Genomic DNA, 22,390 nt, shown 5'->3' with positions numbered 1-22,390 from the left:
ATTATATCTTATCGTGATTCTTGTTCCGAAGGAGCTTGTGCCCTCAGAACAGAGTGGAACACCTATTCATCACCTTCTCATTCCAGAACATATTCTTGGGCTTCTTGAGGAAGACCCTATAAAGACAAGGTTTTAGGGTTTGGAGGTGGGGGGAATAAGGGGCAACGGGGGTAATAAGGTGGCTGCATAATTGCTTACAAAACCTTATTCTTCCACTCTCATGTTCCTAGGGCCCCCAGGGAAGGACCTCAGGGAAGGAATTCTTGGAAAACCCAATAACATCTGAGGGACCCTCCAGGACTCCTAAAGCTGATGTTTATAAAACTAAGACTAGGGCACCAAGGACTCAAAAGAAGAGTCTGAACTTAAAAGCAGGGGCACACCCAACTGCATGAATGAGGAGAGTGTAGTGAAGAGATGAGTTACAATGTGAATAGGTGTGGGAGTGCTGGCAACACTGACTCCATCTTGGGTCCTCCATCTTGTTCATGTCCGCACAATGACCTCCCTCGGCGCTACATCTCCAGGCAGTGTGGAGGTTAATGTAGGCCCTGACCAGAACATGGGAAGGCTTGTTCTGATCTTCCCTAAAGTATGCAGAAGGCTTCACTTTAGATAACCAGTAGAGATGACTGGTACACAGAGGGCCCCACTTTAGATAACTACCCCATGACCTCACCATCATGCCTCTTGCTCTATAAAAGCTGAGGATTAAAGCCCGGGCTAGGTAGAGAGTAGCTACGTACCATCTGAATTGCTCATCCCATTTCCCCCGTCAGTAAGATACCCTGAATAAAACTCTGTCAATGGTATGGAGGGGACTTGCTTCACCTTTCAGTCTTAAAGTGTCTTCTCAGCCTGAAGGATACTTTACTGAGGCTCCTCCACATTTTTTTTTTTTGAGATTTTATTTCTTTATTTGACAGAGAGAGAGAGACAGTGAGAGAGGGAACACAAGCAGGGGAAGCGGGAGAGGGAGAAGCAGGCTTCCTGCTGAGCAGGGAGCCCGATGCAGGGCTTGATCCCAGGACCCTGGGGATCATGACCTGAGCCAAAGGCAGACACTTAACCACTGAGCCACCCAGGTGCCCCGCACCTCCACCTTCTACAAGAAGAAAGGAAAACAACAATCCTGTGCTGAACCCTACAACTAGCAATCGGGGGAGCTGTTATTGTCTGTAGACCTGATGGGGAACAGAGGGAGTGGGTGCTGGAACCCAGGGAGACCCGCTGTCCAATGGGAGCCATGGCCTGCAGCAGAGAGGGGCAGCCCTGGCCAGCCCATGGCCCAGCCAGCCCCATTAAACATTTAGCACCCTACTTCTTTTTTTTTTTAATAAACATATATTTTTATCTCCAGGGGTACAGGTCTGTGAATCGCCAGGTTTACACACTTCACAGCACTCACCATAACACTTACCCTTCCCAATGTCCATAACCCCACCCCCCTTCTCCCAACCCCCTTCCCCCCAGCAACCCTCAGTTTGTTTTTGTGAGATTAAGAGTCACTTATGGTTTGTCTCCCTCCCAATCCCATCTTGTTTCATTTATTCTTCTCCTACCCCCTTAACCCCCCCGCCATGTTGCATCTCCACTTCCTCATATCAGGGAGATCATATGATAGTGGTCTTTCTCCGATTGACTTATTTCGCTAAGCATGATAACCTCTAGTTCCATCCACGTCGTCGCAAATGGAAAGATTTCATTTCTTTTGATGGCTGCATATATATATATACCACATCTTCTTTATCCATTCATCTGTTGATGGACATCTAGGTTCTTTCCATAGTTTGGCTATTGTAACCAGAATGAGATATCACCTCACACCAGTCAGAATGGCTAAAATTAACAAGTCAGGAAATGACAGATGCTGGCGAGGATTCGGAGAAAGGGGAACCCTCCTACACTGTTGGTGGGAATGCAAGCTGGTGCAACCACTCTGGAAAACAGCATGGAGGTTCCTCAAAATGTTGAAAATAGAACTACCCTATGACCCAGCAATTGCACTACTGGGTATTTACCCTAAAGATACAAACATAGTGATCCGAAGGGGCACGTGCACCTGAATGTTTATAGCAGCAATGTCTACATTAACACCCTACTTCTTAAAGCGGAGGTCCACTGACTAAGATAAACAAAGTAAAAATCACTATGTGGCCCTCTATTTCTTTCCCCCATCCCTTGGCCCTTGGGTTGCCTAAGTACTTCTTATATCCAGAGCAACCTGCAGACTCGTGTTCGTCCACCCACAGAGCTGTTTTGGTCATTTGTATGGAGCAAGGCAAGGAAGAGCTGGACTGGGTCTGACCTTGGCATTCCTGGATCGGATTAGAAAGGCCACCAAAATCTCCCCAATTGTCCCAACTCCAGCATCTCCTGCCTGGTGAGTGATATAGGTAAGGTGAGCATAGAGGGCTTTGTACTGTGATCAAGGTAAATGCAGGAGGGACAAGGAAACGCAGAACCAAACCATCAGGACGGCTATCTAGCCTCCAGGCAGTGCGGGTGGCACAGTGGCAGAAAGTGGCAAGGAAGCCCTCCCTTCACATATGATCTACTGTGCATGGCTCACCTGAGTCCCCTCCCAGCCTTTGAGCTGGCTCCACCCCCACTCCAGACCCTGCCTGGTCCCTTCCCACCCAGCAGGGAGCCCTCTCCCTGCAGCTGCAGCCACACTGGCCTCTGGTCCTTCCCCCAGCTCTCCCCAGTTCAAGTGGCAGAATCAGACACCATCTCCCCACCTCCCTTTTTGTGTTACTCACCAGAGTGGAAGTACCCAGAAATCTCCGTTTTAAAAAATTGCTAATCATTATGGGATAAGAGGGGATGTTTAAAAAGGATAAAATATGTATATGTTACAAATATTCTAAAAGTTTTACCATGTTCTTGCAGTCCTGGTGCTGAGATGGGAACCCCTCACTGACTTTCAGATGGTAAATGAAAAAGAATAAAAAAATAAATAAAAATAACAACACAGCAGCTCTGGGATGGTTTGGATTTGCAGGTACTTTGCATTCCACAAATGCATAGAGTCAGGAGAATGAACTCCTTCTGGTGGATAAAAAACCAGAGGATCAGTATTCTGTGCCTTGTTTAAGAGTACAAAGCTAGGAAGAACCAAGCATAGCGACCACGCTGTTTGCCCTGCACCATACCGCCTGCCTCGGGGGACCTCGTCTTGACCTGAAGGCAAACTTCACCAGCTCCTCCTCTTCCCTTTACCTAGACCCTGAACAAATGTCATGAGAATGCTTCCTTCCATACTCACAACAGAAACAGTGTTGCTCTCTCTTGTCTCAAATGGGCAATTTGCCTCCCCAGCTGTCCCGGGACTAGATGATACCCCTTCTGTGAGCTCTCAGACTGACCTGGAATACGGCCGCCTCTTGTATCCTCACAGCCATATTCTCTTCATGTGTAAGTGAAGCAACGAACTCACCAAAGAAGAGGACAAATCCTGCACATAGAGATGCTCTCTGTTTTACATATTGTTGGAAGGATAAAGCAATTTCTGTGAAAACTCTGAATGCAAAGTAGGTCCTAAATATGTGTGAGTTGAAACGAAACAGCCTTTTCACTCTTCTGACTGAAAATTCCTCCAAACCATCTACCCCTTCCTCACTGCTCACTCTGGAAATAGGGGCCACTTGAACTAGCTCAGCCGACCACCCCTTCTCCCTCAACCTTCACCTTTTTCCTGTTTTATTGGTTTCTCTCTTTCTCTCTCTCTCTCTCTCAAGAAAAGGCTAACCCTCCATCTAGACCTGGAACCCCATCCCCTCTGGGCCAGATGTATCAATCACTCCTTTTTAGCCAGGTTTCTCCTCCCCTGTCTCCCTCCCCTACCTATACACAAACTTTGTCTTGCCCAAGATTTAAAAAAAAAAAAAATCTTGACCTTGTCTCCCTTTCAAGTTTCTACACTTTCCTCCTCCCTCCCATGACCACTGAACTCTGATAATGTCCTGCCCATCTGGCTTCCTGCCAATGTCATCATAAAAGTCACCAATGGCCATGTTGCCAAATCTGATGATCTCTAAGTCTTGAGTTTGCTGCCACACTTGAGCCTCAGTGCCACTCCCTCTTCCTGGAAAGCCTGTCCTAGCCCCTGTCACCATGCTCTCCGGTTCTTCTCCTGCCTCTCTGACCATCTCTCACCTTCTGAGTCTCCTTTGCCACCTCCTTTTCCCTTTAAACGCTGAAGTTGCTCAGTTTTCTCTCCATGGGCCCTTTCTCTTCTCACTGTATACACTGTCCCTGGACAAGCTCACAGTATTCTTCCAAATCATCATTTCTGCTCCCTGAGTACTAGTGGCATGGAGCCAGTCATGCTTTATTGGGAATTGCGGGTTCCATGAGGGTGTTGAGTGGCACTGTCCTACCCACAGCTTGGATTTCTGCCTGGAGTTGTGCAAGCACTTTATACTCTGCTGTCAAAGCAGATCATGTGCAAGGCCTTCTGCTAGGTCCTGGGGGAAATGTGCATAGACCTAAAGCCTTGCACGCAGGTCAACAGCCTCTTCCTCCTTTGCTGGGTTCCTTTCCCCTAGGGTATCTACAAGGCCATAGGCACACGTCCCAGCCATCACGTGTTCTATGCAACAGAATGGTCCGTTCAAAAAGAATGAGCTGCCCCACTTTTGCCAAAACGCAAATTTCGTTTTTCTCTCTTCCCAGTGTCCCACCCAGCACCCGCCCGTCCCGAGAAAAACGGATCCAATGTCACATGACAACAGTGCCCTCTAGAGGAGTGTTTTTCAAATTGCAATGGTGCCCAATAAGTGGGTATGGCCCCATCAGTACCTCCCATCACCCCGGCATTTCTTCCATGGTGACTTTGTCACACCACACATCGAGAGGAGGAGTTCCTGCCCTCTCTCCAGCAGCTGGGGTGGGCTTGTGATGATGGAAGAAGTAATGTTGTGTGACTAAGCTACCTTTTCACTGGTTCTAAGCTTTGGAACCCTGAGTCACCTGCAATGTAATCAATTCACCGGCCCTGAGGCTGCCATGCCGTGAGGAAGCCCACACTAGTCCACGTGAGACTACAGGAGAGACAGCTAACCCAGCCCCACCCTGACCCACTCCAGTCACTGACTGACTACAGCCACTTAGAGACGTAGGTCGGAACAGCCCTGCCGAGCCCCTCCCAAACTCCCAGGCAGCAGAAAACATGAAGGTAATAAAATGATTGGTGCTATTTTAAGACACTCAGTTTTGGGGTGGATCCTTATGCAGTAATAGACTAGAAAAATGGGTCATGCATTCAATCTAGTGTATTATAACCAGCATGGTTTTTTTTTAAGATTTTATTTATTTATTTGACAAACAGACATCACAAGTAGACAGAGAGGCAGGCAGAGAGAGAAAGGAGGAAGCAGGCTCCCTGCTGAGCAGAGAGCCCAATGTGGGCCTCGATCCCAGGACTCTGTGATCATGACCCGAGCCGAAGGCAGAGGCTTTAACCCACTGAGCCACCCAAGCGCCCCAGCATGTTTTTTAAAAACTAAGTAGAAGACGGGCACCTGGGTGGCTCAGTCGATTAAACTTCTGCCTTCAGCTCAGGTCATGATCTCAGGGCTCCCTGCTCATAGGGGAGTCTGCTTGTCCCTCCCCCTCTGCCTCTCACTGCCCACCCCTCCTGTGCCCCCCTGTGCGAGCTCTCTCTCCTCCTCTGCTCTCTCTCTCTCTCAAATAAATAAAATCTTTTTTAGAAATAAATTTTAAAAATTTTTTAAATAAAAACTAAGCGGAAAAGAACAGAATGGAAAATGTAATCATAAAGGCTTAAGTACCGAGAAACTTTTATCAATAAATGTGTGTGTTTGTATATGTTCTACTGGATCAAGAACTAAAATGTACTTGTTCCCATGAGTCATCTAAAATGTTTAAAGTTTTTTTTAAGATTTTGTTTACTTATTTGACAGAGAGAGAGAGAGATCACAAGTAGGCAGAGAGAGAGGAAGGAAAGCAGGCGCCCTGCCTAGCAGAGAGCCCGATGTGGGGCTCGATCCGAGGACCCCGGGATCATGACCTGAGCCGAAGGCAGAGGCTTTAACCCACTGAGCCACCCAGGTGCCCCTAAAATGTTTAAAGTTTTGAGAATCTAAACTATTATTGCAATCCCAGAAGTTACAAAAACAAAAACAAAGCCAGCTGAAGCCAATATAATTGCAATGAGCCAAGAACACGGGAATTCTAGTACCTTATGGGCATCAGGTGGGCCCACTTGGCCTTATCATCCAGACTAGAAAGAGGAGCAGAAATGCCTTCTGCTTGTGAGAGCGAGAAAAAAAGGTGATTCCCAAAACAGGCGTGTACTAAGTGATTTGTGCATGTTTTTTCTAGAACACTTAGTACCTTGATTCTCTCAGTAAATATTCTGTTACATTAATGGGATATCTGAGACAGTTTGATGACATTTTTCTCCATGAAACTCCTGCATCATAATCACTTGAGGGCTTGTAAAAATGCAGATCCCTAAGCCTCTCTTTTGACATACTGTATGTCCCAAAACTGCATCTCATCCCGGCCCCGCAGAGACTCATCTGCATACTTAAGTTGGAGAATTACTAAATCACTGGGAGGATTGTCAGCATCGTGTTGGAAATTCAAATCCCCCTAGGAGATGAATTCCCCTATCATGCGAAAGTCTTTAAGCTAATCAGAATACTAGATAGGTCTCCCTGCATTGTGGATGTAACTGGAAAGAGCCCTGATTGGTCAAGAAACCTCAGGCAGATACCTGAAAGGGAGGGCCAAGCCTGGAACACCTTCATCTTTTAAAAAAGAAATTGATTTTATTTTATTTTTTTAAAGATTTTATTTATTTATTTGTCAGAGAGAGAAAGAGCGAGAGTGAGCACAAGCAGATAGAGTGGCAGGCAGAGGCAGAGGGAGAAGCAGGCTCCCCGCTGACCAAGGAGCCCGATGTGGGACTCGATCCTAGGACGCTGGGATCACGACCCGAGCCGAAGGCAGCGGCTTAACCCACTGAGCCACCCAGGCATCCCAAGAAATTGATTTTAAAAGAGAGAGAGAGAGTATCTCTGAGGAACAGTATATGTCTGTGTCTTTATGTGACTCTCTCTGTGCCTCCACACACGCAGATATAATAAACTTTTTCAGTACATTGTCATGTTTTGACATCTTTTAAAAATCTTTCCTACTGAGGAGAGACTACCCTTCCCCACTGCCCAGCCAGGAGCGTACCCTGCAGATGAAGCAACCAGAGCTCAGCCTCACCTCCTCTGTCTGGCCTGGAAGCAATATTCCTGTGCCTTACTCATCCCAGAAACACACACACACACACACACACACACACACACTGTCCTCCCACCCCGAGTAAGAGCTGATTTGGATTAATAAACTTTGCAAGGGTTGCTGGGCTTCACCTTGAGAAGACCAGTTCTCGCACGTCTTACCAGATCCCCCTCAATCTGCCCCAGCAACTAGAGACCACTCCCTAGAGCTTAGAGCCCACTGAAATTATTCAGACTAGCTGATCCCAAACTACTCACCCTGTTCTGCCTTGCCTTTCCCAAGGAAACCCCAATAAAGGCCATGGGCTAAGTGCTTCCCTTGCTCCTGCCCGATGACCAGGCTATGGTCTCTCCCATGTGGCCCCATAGGGCATGCCATGCTTCCTGTCTCCAGGACCTGTGAGTATAATAAACTGTTTTCCTGAGCCTCTCCTGTCTCTTGTGGCTGCACCTAACTGACTGTATTCTCATAAAAGAATACAAAACAGTGTTTGTGTCTGTCTCTGTGTATCTGAATGTGTTTGTATGTGTGTGCGCATCTGTCTTTCTGAGTGGGTCTGTGTGTATCTCTGTGTGTGTCTGGGTGTGTTTGAGTGTGTTTCTGGGTATGTTGGGTGTGTGTGTGGCCGTGGAAGACCACTGGGCAGGCCTTTTACATGAGGTGTTTCCAGATAGGGAGCAGTCCCTATCCTATACTTTCAGCATCCTTGTACCTGAGTGTCTGTCTCTTGTACGCACTGTGCACACAGCTGTATATACCTATGGACACACTTCGCTTTGATGGATCCCTAAGTTCCTCCTGGATGGGGCCTCCTACCTTTTTTTCTGCTTTCATTCCCAGAATTCCATCCCTATTAATGTAGATTCACTGGCCTAAAAGAAATTTAAAGGTCCTCCAACCCAGTGCTTTCTCGAGAATTTGAACAATAAAACATTTTTTTCATGATCGCCCATTGACAGAATGTGAGCAAGGTCACTTGGCTTCATTGAAGCAGTCAAAGTGGTCTTCTAGGGAAGTTAAATGCTACACAAAATGAGTCAATGCGAATTTATGTGTTATTTTATCTCATAAAAGAATAAAAATATTAAATCATTTTTCTTGCACAAAGAACAAAAAGCAGAACTTCTGACAAAATTCTGTGATAATTACAAGAGGCCTGACAGAGCAGTGATCATCTGGTACATGGCAGACCTCTACCCCTCCTGACTGCGTACCCTCCACCTCCTGTTCCAGGCCTGCGTCACCACCCCTCAAAAATAGCTTATTGCAAAATAATAACCACGATGTCTGTGTATGTGTGTTTCTATTTTATTGAATGTTTTTAAACACATTTAAGAAAAAAAATACCTGTGTTGTTTTGAGAGTTTGTTTTTGGTTGATTTTAGGATTTGGGAGATCGCCTCGCAGAAGAGACATTTATTACACTGATTTAACCTCGTCTTTGGCTAGGAAAACGGAGTCCAAGAAGAGGAAATGATCTGCCCAAGGTGGTAGGTTAGTCTTTGTTTCAGACTCTAAGGAGGAAAAAAGAAGATTCACAGGCATGCTAAGGACCTCTTCTGGTCTACATCCTGAGGGGGTCCAGGGCCCCGAGGGAGAATCAGAAGAACTGGAGGCATTGCTGGAATTTTCAAGACGTTAAGTAGCTAAAACAGAGATCTGGTCCTTGGGGCTTATTTGGATACTTTATTATTTTCTTAATACATATAACCATCTAGAGAGTTTATAAATAACAGTCTAAAATAGATGAATCTGATTTGCCTGTGTGTCCTTAGTGTAGCCACCATACTCCCACTCCCTGCCGACAATGCTGGCAGAAGCCACAATGACGTCAGAGCCATTCAGCTCCGCTGTGTACAGTGGCATCATTTTACAGACAGAGCCCAAGGGGTAAAGGTCTGGCTCCAAGCTGCCCTGATTCCCCTGAGTTCACAGCAGGAAGGCGGTGAAAAGCTGCCACCTGGCAATAACTTTTCGTGTAGCGACCCCTGCTGCCGGGACCTGGAGGTGCAACACGAAAACTGTGGCGCCTACTTAGGGAGGGGCTCAGGACCTTCTGTTCTCCTTAAACCTGAAGGTCTTGCCCAAGCCCTCACTCACCCACAGCAAAGCCCATAGATTGGGAGCAGGTGTTGATGCAGATTGAGGTTGTAGATAAGGAGGGGACACTGCAGACAAACCTATGAAACAAAGGATGTCTAGAAAGGCATCCAAGTGAGCACAGGCACTCAAAGAGCATTCCCCACTCTGCCCCTGCAGAGGGAGTGGTCTCAGACAGAGCAATCTAGAACAGTTATGTTGAAACTTGAAGAATGTGTAGACTTCTTTTGAGAAGGAAACTTCCAGGACTTAAGTTTGGTTTTTTTTTGTTTTTTTGTTTTTTTTTTTGCAGACTGGTCCACTGGCCTATCCAAGGTTGTAGTTAGAGAAAATACTTCAACTTATAAGTTTAAATATATATATATATATGTCGGGGTATGACGTAGGGCTGATATGATGGTAAACAGAGATGAAAACATGGGTCCTGAAATCACATGGAAGAATCAATACAAAATTTGGTCACCCAGGTAGTCTAAGACATAATTGCACTTTTTAAAAAGATTATCAACAAAATAGAAATACAATATTAAAAATTTTATAGAGAGGCTCCTCTTCCTTCAGCTCAGGTCATGATCTCAGGGTCCTGGGATTGAACCCCACATCAGGCTCTCTGCTCAGCAGGAAGTCTGCTTCCCTCTCTCACTGCCTGCCTCTCTGCCTGCTTGTGATCTCTCGATCTCTCTCTCTCTCTGTCAAATGTAAAAAAAAAATTTTTTTCGTATAGAATGCGCAAACTCTAAGGATACGCTGAGGCTTTCAGTGGTTCATGAAGAAACATTGGGTGGACCAAGTTTGGACTTGGACAGATGACTGTGATTAGGAGAATAAAGGTGGGTGTGCAAGGCTCAGAAAGCAGTTTGACTCTGGTTTAAAAAAAATTGTCCCCTCACCCCAAGTAAGAGCAGATTTGCACTGATCGACAATACAGGGGTCTCTGGGCCTTACCTCTGGACGACTGGGCCCTGATAGTCTTACCAGATTGCCCAGCCTACTCCATCAGCCATAAAGGGGTCGGCTGGAACCAAGAGGAAGGTATTGGAAAATGAGGATGGGGGCGGGGCCAAAGAGCAGCTGCCCATCTTTGAGTGGACTCAGAAGGACTGTGGTCAAGGCTAAGTTTGCCCCAAGTAAGGCAGAAATGGGATGGGTCCTGGGGTCAAGGACACAAGCTGAAGCAAGACCCCAAAAAGTTACCATCCAAGTTACAGCAAAGAGACGGAAGAAGATTGGGGACCTAATGATAGTTAGACTAGCTACACATTGACACAGTAACTGCTGATTGGCCAAAGATGAGTCAGTGCAATATAAACAGAGACTTCCTCCTCAAAACTCATTTAAATGTAGGTTATAGGGGTGCCTGGGTGGCTCAGTCAGTTAAGCGTCCAATTCTTGGTTTTGGCTCAGGTCTGATCTCAGGGGTGTGAGATCGAGCCCTGGGTCAGGCTCCATGCCTAGCATGGAGTCTGCTTGTGTTTCTCTCTCCTTCTCCCCCTGTCCCTCCCCGCCCTGCATTCACTCTCTCTAAAATAAATAAAATAAATCTTTTTAAAAATTAACTAATTAATAAAAATAAATGTAAGTTATAGAAAATGGAAAGATTCCATAATCTTACATAGTGTGGAACCCAAAGTCAAGAAAAGTACAAAGCAAAAAACTACAGAAGCCATTCTCATGTTTTTTCCATTTTTTAATTTTAGATATAATTGACATAGAACATTATATTAGTTTCAGTTATATAACATAATGACTCAATATTTACACTTTTTCAATGTTTGTATATTTTACAAAACAATCGCAGTTAAGACTAGTTAACACCCATCACCATACATTGTCACAAAATTGTTTTTCTTGTGAGGAAAACTTTTAAGATCTACTCAGCAACTTTCAAATATACAATATGGTATTATCAGCTAGTATGGTATTATCATGTTATACATTACATCCCCATGAGGCCATTCTCATTTATGAACCACATTTTTTTTTAATCCTAAATAAAGCAACAGCAAGTTGAGCCCAGCGGTATTGAAAGGAATTACATATCACGACCAAGTATGATTTAGCTGAAGAATGTAAAGACAGTTCTACATTATAAATACTATTGATGCAATTGATTATGGTATTAGGAAGAAAAGCCTTGTAATCATCTTAATAAATGTAGAAAAATAATTTTATAAAATCCAGTACCCACTCTTGGGAATGGATCTTGCTCATCTTGTCAAACTAGGAAGAAAGTGAAGAGAAATTGGCCCAGGTGTGCATATGGGGCCAGGGCACCCCAGGGCAGGGCCAGCGACCTGCAGACTCTCCGGTGGTGACATGCTTAAGGAAATGGTCTGCACATGAAGTGGAAATGCGGACACCCCCCCAGGACCTTAGCCCTCACCCCAGAGAGCTTTTCTATTCAGAGTTCTCTTTTTTCTTATAATATTTATAAAAGCAGTACGTGGTCCTTAAAGAAAATTTGGCAACAGACTGAAAAAACTTCAATCATAGCCCAGGTGCCTCTGGGCTGCATGGCAAGCAGGCAGCATCTCCTGCTGGTACCTGGACAGCAGGGTGCAGGAGGCGAGAGAGCTCCCCTCTACTCAAAGCCTCATCAACCACGTGCTGGAGGCCAAGACAGGGTCTGCCCCAGGGCCCTAGCTGCAGCCTCTAGGAACATGGATGTCTTACTGGAGATGTTCTCTAGCTGCCTAGCTCAGCACTCGAACCTTCTTAGGCACGAATGAAGCCCCATGGGTAGAGGTCTGCTTTAGCTGAGGCTAAGGATAATCTAGTCTCGTTATTCACAGAGTTCTGTAAATTTGCCATGAGCGCTGAATTAGCGAATACTGAGCTGCTGCAAGGGGAAATGCAGGAACTACAGGGAAATGCCAGGTTCCTACAAGCCTAGGGTCACATTTTTGTCATAACCTTTTAACACATAACCTTTGGTGAATAAATGAACTACTTACTACCGAATATGTGCCAGTCCCAATGACATGGTTATTTCCTTTACTCCTCAGAACAACCCTAAAAGGTACCATTTTGGGAGAAATGAAACAAGTAACCCAAGGTCTTTGAACATGCTCTTTGGGAACCAAAGTGGTTATTAGGGTACCTGGCACGTATCAGGTGTTCTGTAAATGTCACTTCTCTCTCCAGAAAGTCAGTGGTTACAAAGGAACAAAAAAATACAATGCAAGACCTGCCCTCATTGACAAGCTTAGGTTCCAGTCACAAATCTCTCCTTAAGAGGAAAAGCTACTCCCATGTCTGTCCTTACACTCTCATTTCTACTTCATTGATATGCTCAAAATAATCAAAGTGAAAAGTGAGCTCGGGGGCACCTGGGTAGCTCAGTTGGTTAAGCGTCTGCCTTTGCCTCAGGGTCCTGGGATCGAGGCTCATATTGGGCTCCTTCCTCAGCAGGGAGTCTGCTTCTCCCTCTGCTGCTCCCAGTGCTTTTTCGCTCTCTCTCTCTTTCTCTCTCTGTCAAATAAATAAAATATTTTAAAAAGTTAAATTACTCTTTTAAAAAGTGACCTCAGGGGCGCCTGGGTGGCTCAGTGGGTTAAGCCACTGCCTTCGGCTCAGGTCATGATCTCAGGGTCCTGGGATCGAGCACCGCATCGGGCTTTCTGCTCAGCAGGGAGCCTGCTTCCTCCTCTCTCTCTGCCTGCCTCTCTGCCTGCTTGTGATCTCTCTCTGTCAAATAAATAAATAAAATCTTTAAAAAAAAAAAAGGGACCTCAAAGCATCCCTAATAATAAGATAACAATTATAGGGTGCTTTATAGTTCTTTACATAATTGTGTGTGTGTTCATATGCGCGTGTGTCTATGTATCTATAGAGAGGTTAACAGCAGATCCTCACAATTAACTATTGTAAACACGTTACCAGGATACTTCTATCAGAAATGCTTTGTGTCCTCTGGCAATTCCATTAAGCCTGCCACACACCCGTTCACCTGCCTTTCCAAAGTTACAAACAGAGGAAAGATAATTCTGTTAAACCCTAGAGGGATTTACATGGGCAGGAACGCAGGAGAAGTGAGTAGGAGGGTGTTTACTTCAAGTTGAAGGAGCTGAGAAGACAAAAAGTAAAATCCAGTGGTAGCAATCAGATTGCTGGTACCAAAGAGCAAGTGAGTCAGGTGCGGAGCAAGGATGGGCCACACCCTCAAGAATCCAAGTAGCATTCTGTGACCTGAGGAGGAAGGAATGCATCCGCTCCGGAAGCTGGGTGAGGCAAGACTGCCATTAAGGCAATCCGGGCACAGCTATGATTACAGACAGGCCAAGCTGTCGGGATGAAAACAGAAACCCGCATCACCCGCTGCCATGCGATGAGATTTCCCATGCTACCCTTGCGTCCAAGTAGCACATCTGGACAGTCACATGACCTTAAGTCTTCGTGGGGGGAGGGTAGTACCTAATGGTAAAAATAGTACTAATTTTAAAGTGTCGCTCAGTGAGCTGCAGTATTACACGAGCTGATCAATCCTCGCTCTTGCTTATCGATTATGATGACGTTTAAACTTGAGAGACATTATATAACCAAGAGAGACATGTTAATTGCAGAGAACTTAGAAACTCTATGTAAACACTCAGAAGAAAATTATGATCATTTATAATCCCATCACCCCTATATATAACCTTAATATTTTATTGTGTAACTTTTCAAAATTTCATATATATATATAAAATCATGACATATGTTCCTTTGTCACTTGATTTCTTCACCGACGAATCAAATGGAACATACATCTCTTCTTCATGTCAATAAAAACACTCTTGCAACATCATGCTTTATGCCTACGGGGCACTCCGTTGTGTGGTACTTTTATTAATTATTTGATCAGTTTCCTATTGTTACACATTTACTTGTTTCCAAATATGACTATTGCAAATAGTGTAGTAAGCATACTTACTCATGTCTTTCTAAACATTGTTTCCCTTGGTTCCTCCTTTACATGGAATTGTTGAGTCAGCGAGTTCTTATATATTTATGGCTTATATATATTGCCAACAGCCCTGCCCTACAGCAAAGGCCCCACCACCATTCACATCATTATGTCATCACTTTGTATGAATGTTCTTTTCTCCTCTCATTCTTTTTTTTAAGATTTATTTATTTATTTATTTGGGGGGTTGTGAACATGGTTGGGGGATTAGGCAGAGGGAGAGCCTTAAGGAGCCCCCCCCCTCACCAGCACTGAGCACGGAACCCCATAGGGGGCTCAATCTCACCATCCTGAGATCACGACCTGAGCCAAAACCAAGAGTTGGACATTCAACCAACTGTGCCACCCAGGCATCCCTTCTCTCATTCTTACCTACAATTGGTTTCATTCTGATATCTAACAAATTTAACAGTACTATAAAAAACACTGATTTGTTTTATTGTTTATTTCTTAAATTTTTAGTAATGCTAAATATTATTTCATGTGCGCATTCATTTCCTAAGGCTACTGTAACAAAGCACAACAAATTGTGTGGCTTTAAACAACAGAAATGGCTCACAGTTCCAGAGGCCAGAAGTCCAAAGTCAAGGTGACAAGATTTGTCCAGGCCCAGTTCTGCCTCTCTACCTGTGGGCTCTGTGCTTCTCCCCACTGCTGAGAAATCATTAGGTAGCTCCCTGGGAAAGAGCTACTCTCAGGCTTCCTGAGGACCTCTCTACCTGGACCTACCATGCAGTCATCATCTCTCTGGATTCTGGTTACCAATCTAGGGTTCTACAAAATCAGCTCTTGGACTGCTTCACCACCTGAGGGTCTACCAGCCCCCATCCCAGGACTCACTCAAGTGTTTTCTTTCCTTTTTTCTTCCTTCCTTCCTTTTTTTTTTTTTTTAAGATTTTATTTATTTATTTGACAGACAGAGATTACAAGCAGACAGAGAGGCAGGCAGAGAGAGAGGAGGAAGCAGGCTCCCCCGCTGAGCAGAGAGCCTGATGCGGGGCTCCATCCCAGGACCCCGGGATCATGAACTGAGCAGAGGACAGAGGCTTTAACCCACTAAGCAACCCAGGTGCCCCTATGAGAAATAAATATTTAGGGGCACCTGGGTGGCTGAGTTGGTTTGAGCATCTGCCTTTGGCCCGGGTCATAATCCTCGGGTCCGGAGATAAAGCCCCACATAAGTCTCCCTGTTCAGTGGGTAGCCTGCTTCTCCCTCTCCCTCTGCCTGCTACTTCCCTCTGCTTGCGCCGTCTCTCTGTCTTTCTGTCAAATAAATAATAAAAATCTTTCAATAAAGAAATATTTATCATGTTCAATCCAAAAAATTTAAGAAAAATCCCAACAATGGCATTTAGAATAGTAGGGTAGTACCTATGGATTTAAAATTTTTAATCTCTCAATTTATTATTGCTTCTGTCTGGTTTCCAAATATTTTTTATTAAATACCTCTATAATGAAATAAATGTGTTCATTCATTAGACAAACCTTTACTAATAGGTTAGTATACGCCAAACACAAAGAATTAAGGAAGAGCAGGGGTGCCTGGGTGGCTCTGGTGGTTAAGGGACTGCCTTCAGCTCAAGTCCTGGTCCTGGAGTCCCAGGATGGAGTCCTGAGTGGGGCTCCCTGTTGACTGGGGAGTCTGCTTCTCCCTCTGACCCACCCATATCTCCTGCTCTTGCGCGCGCTCTCTCTCTCTCAAATAAATAAATAAAGTATTTTTAAAAAAGAATTGAGGGGGAACAATGAAAAAGATAAACATGGTCCTTGTCCTCGAAGAGGTTTTAATCTAGGGAAAAAAAAGAACACAGGACAAGTAATGAGCAGTAGTGATGAGCACTGTCACAGATCAATACAGGGTGTGAAAAGAAGCCATGACAGAGGAGCATATGCTGTGGAGAAGTAGGCAGTTAGAAAAGTCTTTCTGACGTCCTAAAGCAAATTTCAGCAAATTTCAAAAGGCAGAGAGTGTTTGCTAATGTTAATGCAGTCGCCTCTCCAACTGACAGGAAAAGTTATCTTAAAAATATTCATATGCTTGGAAATTAAGAGACGCACTTCTAAATAATTGATGAATCAAAGAAGAGTTCGTAATGGAAATTAGAAAATGTTTGAGCAAACTATATTCCAAACTTGTGAGAGTAGCTAAAGCAGTGTAAGAGGGACACAATCTTAAAAACACACATAGAGGGGCACCTGGGTGGCTCAGTGGGTTAAAGCCTCTGCCTTCGGCTTAGGTCATGATCCCAGAGTTCTAGGATCGAGCCCCACATCGGAGAACCCGCACCGCATCAGGCTCTCTGCTCAGCAGGGAGTCTGCTCAGCCCCCCCTTCGCTCTCTGCCTGCCTCTCTGCCTACTTGTGATCTCTTTCAAATAAATAAATAAAATAATAATTAAAAAAAAAAAACCACGTACAATTAACCCCTGAACAACATGGGTTTGAACCACACCAGTCCACTTATATAGGGATTTTTTTTTTCAATAAATACAGTACTACAAATGTATCTTCTCTTAGGATTTTCTTAATATTTTCTTTTCTCTAGCTTACTTCATTATAAGAATATAGTATATAGTACATAAAACAAGCAAAATATCTTAATCAACTGTTAACAATAAGGCTTCTGGTCAACAGTAAACTATTAGTTTAAGTTTTGGGGGATTCAAAAGTTATATGGGGATTTTTCCACTGGGGGTGGAGGTCAGGGCCCCAATCCCACATTTACCCCATATTGTCCGAGGGTCGACTGTACGTACACATGAAATTAAGGAAAAGGAAAATTTAATCTGTAGTAACAGCAAATCAGTTGTTGCCTGAGGTCAAGGGTAGGGGAGTAAGGGGGAGAAAAGGGGAAGACTGACTACAAAAAGGCAAGGTTTGTTAAAAATCCTCGAGCTATATAACTAAGATTTGCGCTTTGATCTGGATATTAATTATATTAAATATTATTTTAAGACTCTGAAGGAAGACAGGGAAGGAGGGAGGACAGGATGGAGACACTGAGTCCCAGCTCCCCTGTCCAGCCCCCAGGGGCTCAGTCTCAGCAGGGGGTGCGGGGCGGGGCCAGGAGGGGAGGAGGGGCAGACGCCTACATGCCTGATGGGGAGGCGGGGGCACAGCAGGAGGGACTGGATGCAGTTCCTCCTCTCCGACGCCAGGCGGCGGCGTGGGCGGGGAAGGGTGGCGGTGACCCCGGCCGCCGCAGCAAGGGGGCGGGCCGAACGCGGGGCTCCATGTGGGCGCCGGCGCGGAGAGTGTGCAGCGCGGAGTCGCAATGGCGGAGATGCAGCAGCTGCGGGTACAGGAGGCAGTGGACTCCATGGTGAAGAGTCTGGAGAGAGAGAATATCAGGAAGATGCAGGTAGCGGGCGGGGGTCAGGCCGGGGAGTCCCGGCAGTCCTCGATTCCTTTGGCAGCCGCGGCGCGCCGCTGCCCGCCTCTCCGCAGACCCGAGTCGGGGCGTCCCTGGGGTTGCCGCCGCGCTCTCGGAAGCACCTCTCACCCTCAGAAGTCCTGGAGCTTCCGCCGAGTGGATGAAATCTGTGTTCCCTCCCCACGCGCAAAGCTGTTTTCCCCCCAGGCCAGTTCCGGGGAGGGGGTGTTAGACCCCGGACCAGTGTTAGAAAGCCCTTGGTGTGAGGCATTCGGTGTCCACCCCCTCCCCGCGTTCCTGTGTAGCGCTGCCCCTTCGGCAGGTGAGCAGGCGGAGGCCCAGAAAGGGCACGGCCAAGGTGAAACACCGGAAAGTCAAAAGCGTTTGGCTTCCTCAGTGGCCATGTCATGCCGGTTTTAGTGTCGCTCCACACAGCGCTGGTTTGTAAGCCGTTGTGCTTTGATCGCCTAAATGGTCTGTGGCTGTTGGTCCTGCCTCCCTAACCAAATTGTGGGGTTTCTGTTATAGCGCTTCTTGAGTCATTGATTAATGGATCGGTTGCCCCCTGGTGGAAAGCAGATTGCTAGAGTTTGCTGACCTCTGAACCGAGTGGCATAGGTACCTGGTTTTCAGAATTTGACTTCGTCTGACCCACCGCTACCTTCTCCGTTCACCCAGTCTACGGTGCAACAAGTGCCAATGAGCTAGCAGCAAGAAGGCCATGGAACCTTCTGCTAGGCTTCGAGTATACTTTTCCCATGTGTGGTTTTAGGTTCCTGATGTCTGTTAGGAGAGGTGCAAATAGAGATGCTCCTCTGTTGCACTCCATGATTATCTCTGCCCCAGAGGCTTTCCCGCCTCACCTCTCTCTCTCTCTCTCTCTCTCTGCCCTCCGTCCCCAGGGCCTCATGTTCCGGTGCAGTGCCAGCTGTTGTGAGGACAGCCAGGCGTCCATGCAGCAGGTGCACCAGTGCATTGAACGCTGCCATGCGCCTCTGGCTCAAGCCCAGGCCCTGGTGACCAGTGAGCTGGAGAAGTTCCAGGTGAGAAATGCCCCAGGCAGAGGACTTCACGCCTTGATGGTGCTCTTTTGCAAGAGATGACAAGCATTCATTCAAAACTCTTGGCTTTAGCGTCTTGGTTCTTTTAACATTTGGGACAGTCTTGTGGCCAGGCAGTCTTTATGGGGTTTGAAATTTGGGAAAAACTCCTGGAGGTTGAGTGCTATAAGTATTTCCAGAGACGAAATGATGTGAAAAGGAGTTCATGACCAAGAGCCTTTTCCCTCCCATAGACACAAAATACAATATATATACTGTATAGTGTAAAGCCTCCTAAGACATGTATTCATTCATTTTTAAGCTAGTAGAATCCCCAGGGAAGTGGAGTAGGCTAGTCATGAAGAGATGCAGATTGGAGCAGTATCTTGCCATCCTGTTGTGGACACACCTACCCAGAACGACCCCTGTTTGCTACACCTAGGGGGCAGCTCCTGTGTCACTAAAGAACAGTCATTTATGTGAAGGAGTAGTAATACTGACTCGTTGATGCCTTCCTCGCAAGCCCCTCTGAGGTCACTAAGAGCAAAAGGTATCCACTGTATCTCTTTCTGGAGAAAAGGGTAGCCGCAACTTCATTTTATTCCCTTTCTATGACTGGAGGTTGGAGAAAGCAGAGCCCACTTCTGAAGCAGTTTTTTGAAGCCTGAGATCCTGTTCACATGGGAGAAATTGTAGCTAATATACAACTTTTACATTCTGCTCTATGGAATTCTTCTATGAAAATCACTGACACTGCAAAGGACTGACTTACCCAAGATCCTGAACCCGGAGAGGTTTCTTTGTGTTCATTTTGACAGCTAATTTTATTAATAGGGTCTTCGACATTTTGATTCTTGAATTGCTGCATAATTTTCTCCTTCTGTTCACTTTTTAGTCTTCTCCAATTAGGCTTACTCTTCCACTCACCAGAACTGCTCTGGGAGCTCCCCTCCATGGAGCTAAATCCAGTGTAATTTCTCATCCCTCGTTTTACTCAGCCTGTCTGCATCACTGACACAGTGATCACTCGCCTCCTTGAAACAGTTTGTTCAGTTGGGCATCAAGATACCTCACTCTGGGGGCGCCTGGGTGACTCAGTGGGTTAAAGCCTCTGCCTTCTGCTCAGGTCATGATCCCAGGGTGCTGGGATTGAGCCCCACATCCGGCTCTCTGCTCAGCGGGGAGCCTGCTTCCCCCTCTCTCTCTGCCTGCCTCTCTGCCTACTTGTGATCTCTGTCTAATAAATAAATAAAATCTTTAAAAAAAAAAAGAAAGAAAAGAAAAGATACCTCACTCTGGTTTTCTACCTCTTTCCGTGGCCATCCTTCCTTGGGCTCCTTTCCTGCTTTTCCCCTCCAACCTGTGAGCATTGGAATGCCTAGTGCTGTACTTGGACCTTTTTTCAATCTAATTCTCTAGTCTCATAGCTATAAATATCTGCTAGAAATATCATCTATAGGCCGACAACTCTTACATTCATTCATCTCTAGACAAAATTCACTCCTGATCTCCATATTCATATATCCAGCTGCTTCAACGTCTCCCCTCATTTTGTCTATCTCCCCTCACTGGAATGTAAGTTCTATGAGGGCAAGAACTTTATCTGTTTTACTCATTGTTATATTCCCCAGCATTAGGAGAGTACCTGACACATATTAGACACTCAGTAAATATTTGTTGAGTGTTTTTCTATAGCAAGACAGGTATTAAAGAATCTTAACTGTAGCTGACCAACAGCAGCCTCTAGTTACTTCCCACTTCCTGGAGGGGGCTTCTGTATCATTTATTCTGTTATTCATCTGCTTTCTTATCATGCTTTTTCTGGACCCTCCTGATGCTACCCTCTATTTCAGTCAGGATAATCTTGGTTAATTGCACTATAGTGTCCCTTTAATTGATCAAGATTATATATGTCAAGCCACAATATGTAGCAAGGGACCTAGCACATGGTAAGCACTTGGTAAATGGAGGTCAGCCTTTCAGCCTTCTCTACCTTCTTCCTTCTTGCCACAGGACCGCCTTGCCCGATGCACCATGCATTGCAATGACAAAGCCAAAGATTCAATAGATGCAGGAAGTAAAGAGCTTCAGGTGAAGCGGCAGCTGGAGAGTTGTGTGACCAAGTGTGTGGATGACCACATGCACCTCATCCCGACCATGACCAAGAAGATGAAGGAGTCTCTCTTGTCCATTGGGAAATAGAGGTCTTCACAATTGGCCATCAGAGCTCACGGCAGGAATCCATTTGAGAAGAAATGGGAGTTTGGGTCTTTTAAATGAAGTTTATGAAGAAATTAACAATGGCAGCAAGTTTGAGGCCCATGTCACTTGCCTCTGGACACTGGTTCCTTTATGTTTCGAACCTAAAAAAGTGAAATGGAAAAAACTGGTGCTAAAATTTGAAAAAACTGGTCAGAGATGGCACAGGAGAGTTTTTGATAGCCTAAATTTCACATGCTTGTCCTAGCACTAGGGATCTCCCTTGAACCAAGCCAGAGCCGACCTCCAAGATACCAGATTCTTCTCGGTACACAGGTAACAACAGGCTGGCAGGTTCCTAATCTGCCTATGATCTGGTGGTGTGAGCAAAGATGTTTCTGTTTGTTGCCAACTTCCTATTTACAAGAAGGATCACCAAATCATTTTTCTATAAGCTGTAAAACAAAATCCACAATGTCACTAATTTAGAAGGGAGAAAAGGTTTCTGGGTCTTTGTTTTGCTTGGTTTTATTTTATATATAAGGGCATGAAGTTGATTTAAGGTGTGGAGTTGGGAGGGGTAGTTCAGTTAAGAACTTGGAACAGTTCTTGTGGATATCTGTTTCTGGCCATCAAGATATGGATATGCTTTTCTTGAAATATCCATTACATCTTCCAGCTAGGTAGGAGACCCTGTAAAAAGATGACAGGCGATGTTACACTGGGTATGGGAAGCAGATCTTCCCTCTCACTGGCTGCTGTGATGGGCCCTGAGGCTGTCTGCTAGAGTACAACAGGACAATCTCGCAGTGACACTCTTCCTCGAAAGGGGGTTTTGATTGCACTATATACAAGTATCCAGGAATGTACACTGAAGGAGGAACTGTTGTCTTCTTAATTTCAAGTTATTAGATGCTGGATTTGGAAAAACCTGGTTTTTATAGAACAGAATGGAATGAAAGCCTAAACTCAGTATTGCTTATTTTGCCCCCTCAAATAATATGGCCCTATTGGGACAATCCCTTGGTAACCAGAAGGTCAAAGGAGAACAAGTAGGTGATTTGGGTGAGCTGTGATTCCTTTAAAGGAAAAGAGGGAAAGCCCCCCTCTGTTACCAAACACCACTTTTGCCTGGGGCCTTTGCAGCAAGCAGTGTTCTGCCCCAGCTCTAGCACCTTTTCATTTTGATAAGGACCTTATTGTCTTTTTACCAACTTACTACTTGAAATGATAATATAGCCTGTGTTTGGTGTTTCAAGGCTGTGATATATTTTCCTAGTGGTTCAGTTTTAAAAAATAAATAAGGTTTAGTTTTTCCTCCACTATTGTGTTTCTTATGTCTGGGTGTGACTATACAACTTTCTTAGGATGCTTCTCTTTGTAGTTTGTGAAATAAGTTTCTTAAGAGGTCATGAAGAGTGAAAATTTAAAAAAAAATTTAAGAGTAAATTAGTTATGAACTATGATTCA

At 45.2% G+C, this 22,390-nt stretch overlaps 1 protein-coding gene across 3 annotated transcripts; it reads left to right on the top strand.

Annotated features, from left to right (window-relative positions):
• The first annotated feature begins 17,523 nt into the window (after window positions 1–17,523).
• Window positions 17,524–22,236, top strand: LOC111148043 (family with sequence similarity 136 member A). 3 transcript variants are annotated; one of them, XM_022504412.1, is made up of 3 exons: window positions 17,524–17,669; window positions 18,584–18,724; window positions 20,735–22,236. In XM_022504412.1, exons 1-3 carry the CDS (start codon window positions 17,583–17,585, stop codon window positions 20,921–20,923), a joined length of 417 nt encoding a protein of 138 aa, XP_022360120.1. In that variant the 5' UTR covers window positions 17,524–17,582; the 3' UTR covers window positions 20,924–22,236. The 3 variants fall into 3 exon arrangements, with proteins under 3 accessions (XP_022360120.1, XP_022360119.1, XP_022360118.1); XM_022504411.1 differs by having other exon boundaries at window positions 17,537–17,903; window positions 18,566–18,724; XM_022504410.1 differs by having other exon boundaries at window positions 17,537–17,957; window positions 18,530–18,724.
• The last annotated feature ends 154 nt before the right edge of the window (window positions 22,237–22,390 follow it).

This window comes from Enhydra lutris, unplaced genomic scaffold, assembly GCF_002288905.1.
Source record: "Enhydra lutris kenyoni isolate GAN:26980312 unplaced genomic scaffold, ASM228890v2 scaffoldscaffold18, whole genome shotgun sequence".
Classification (NCBI taxonomy): Eukaryota; Metazoa; Chordata; class Mammalia; order Carnivora; family Mustelidae; genus Enhydra; species Enhydra lutris.
The sequence above is the reverse complement of the archived record's forward strand: the minus strand, read 5'-3'. Positions and strand labels throughout refer to the sequence as shown.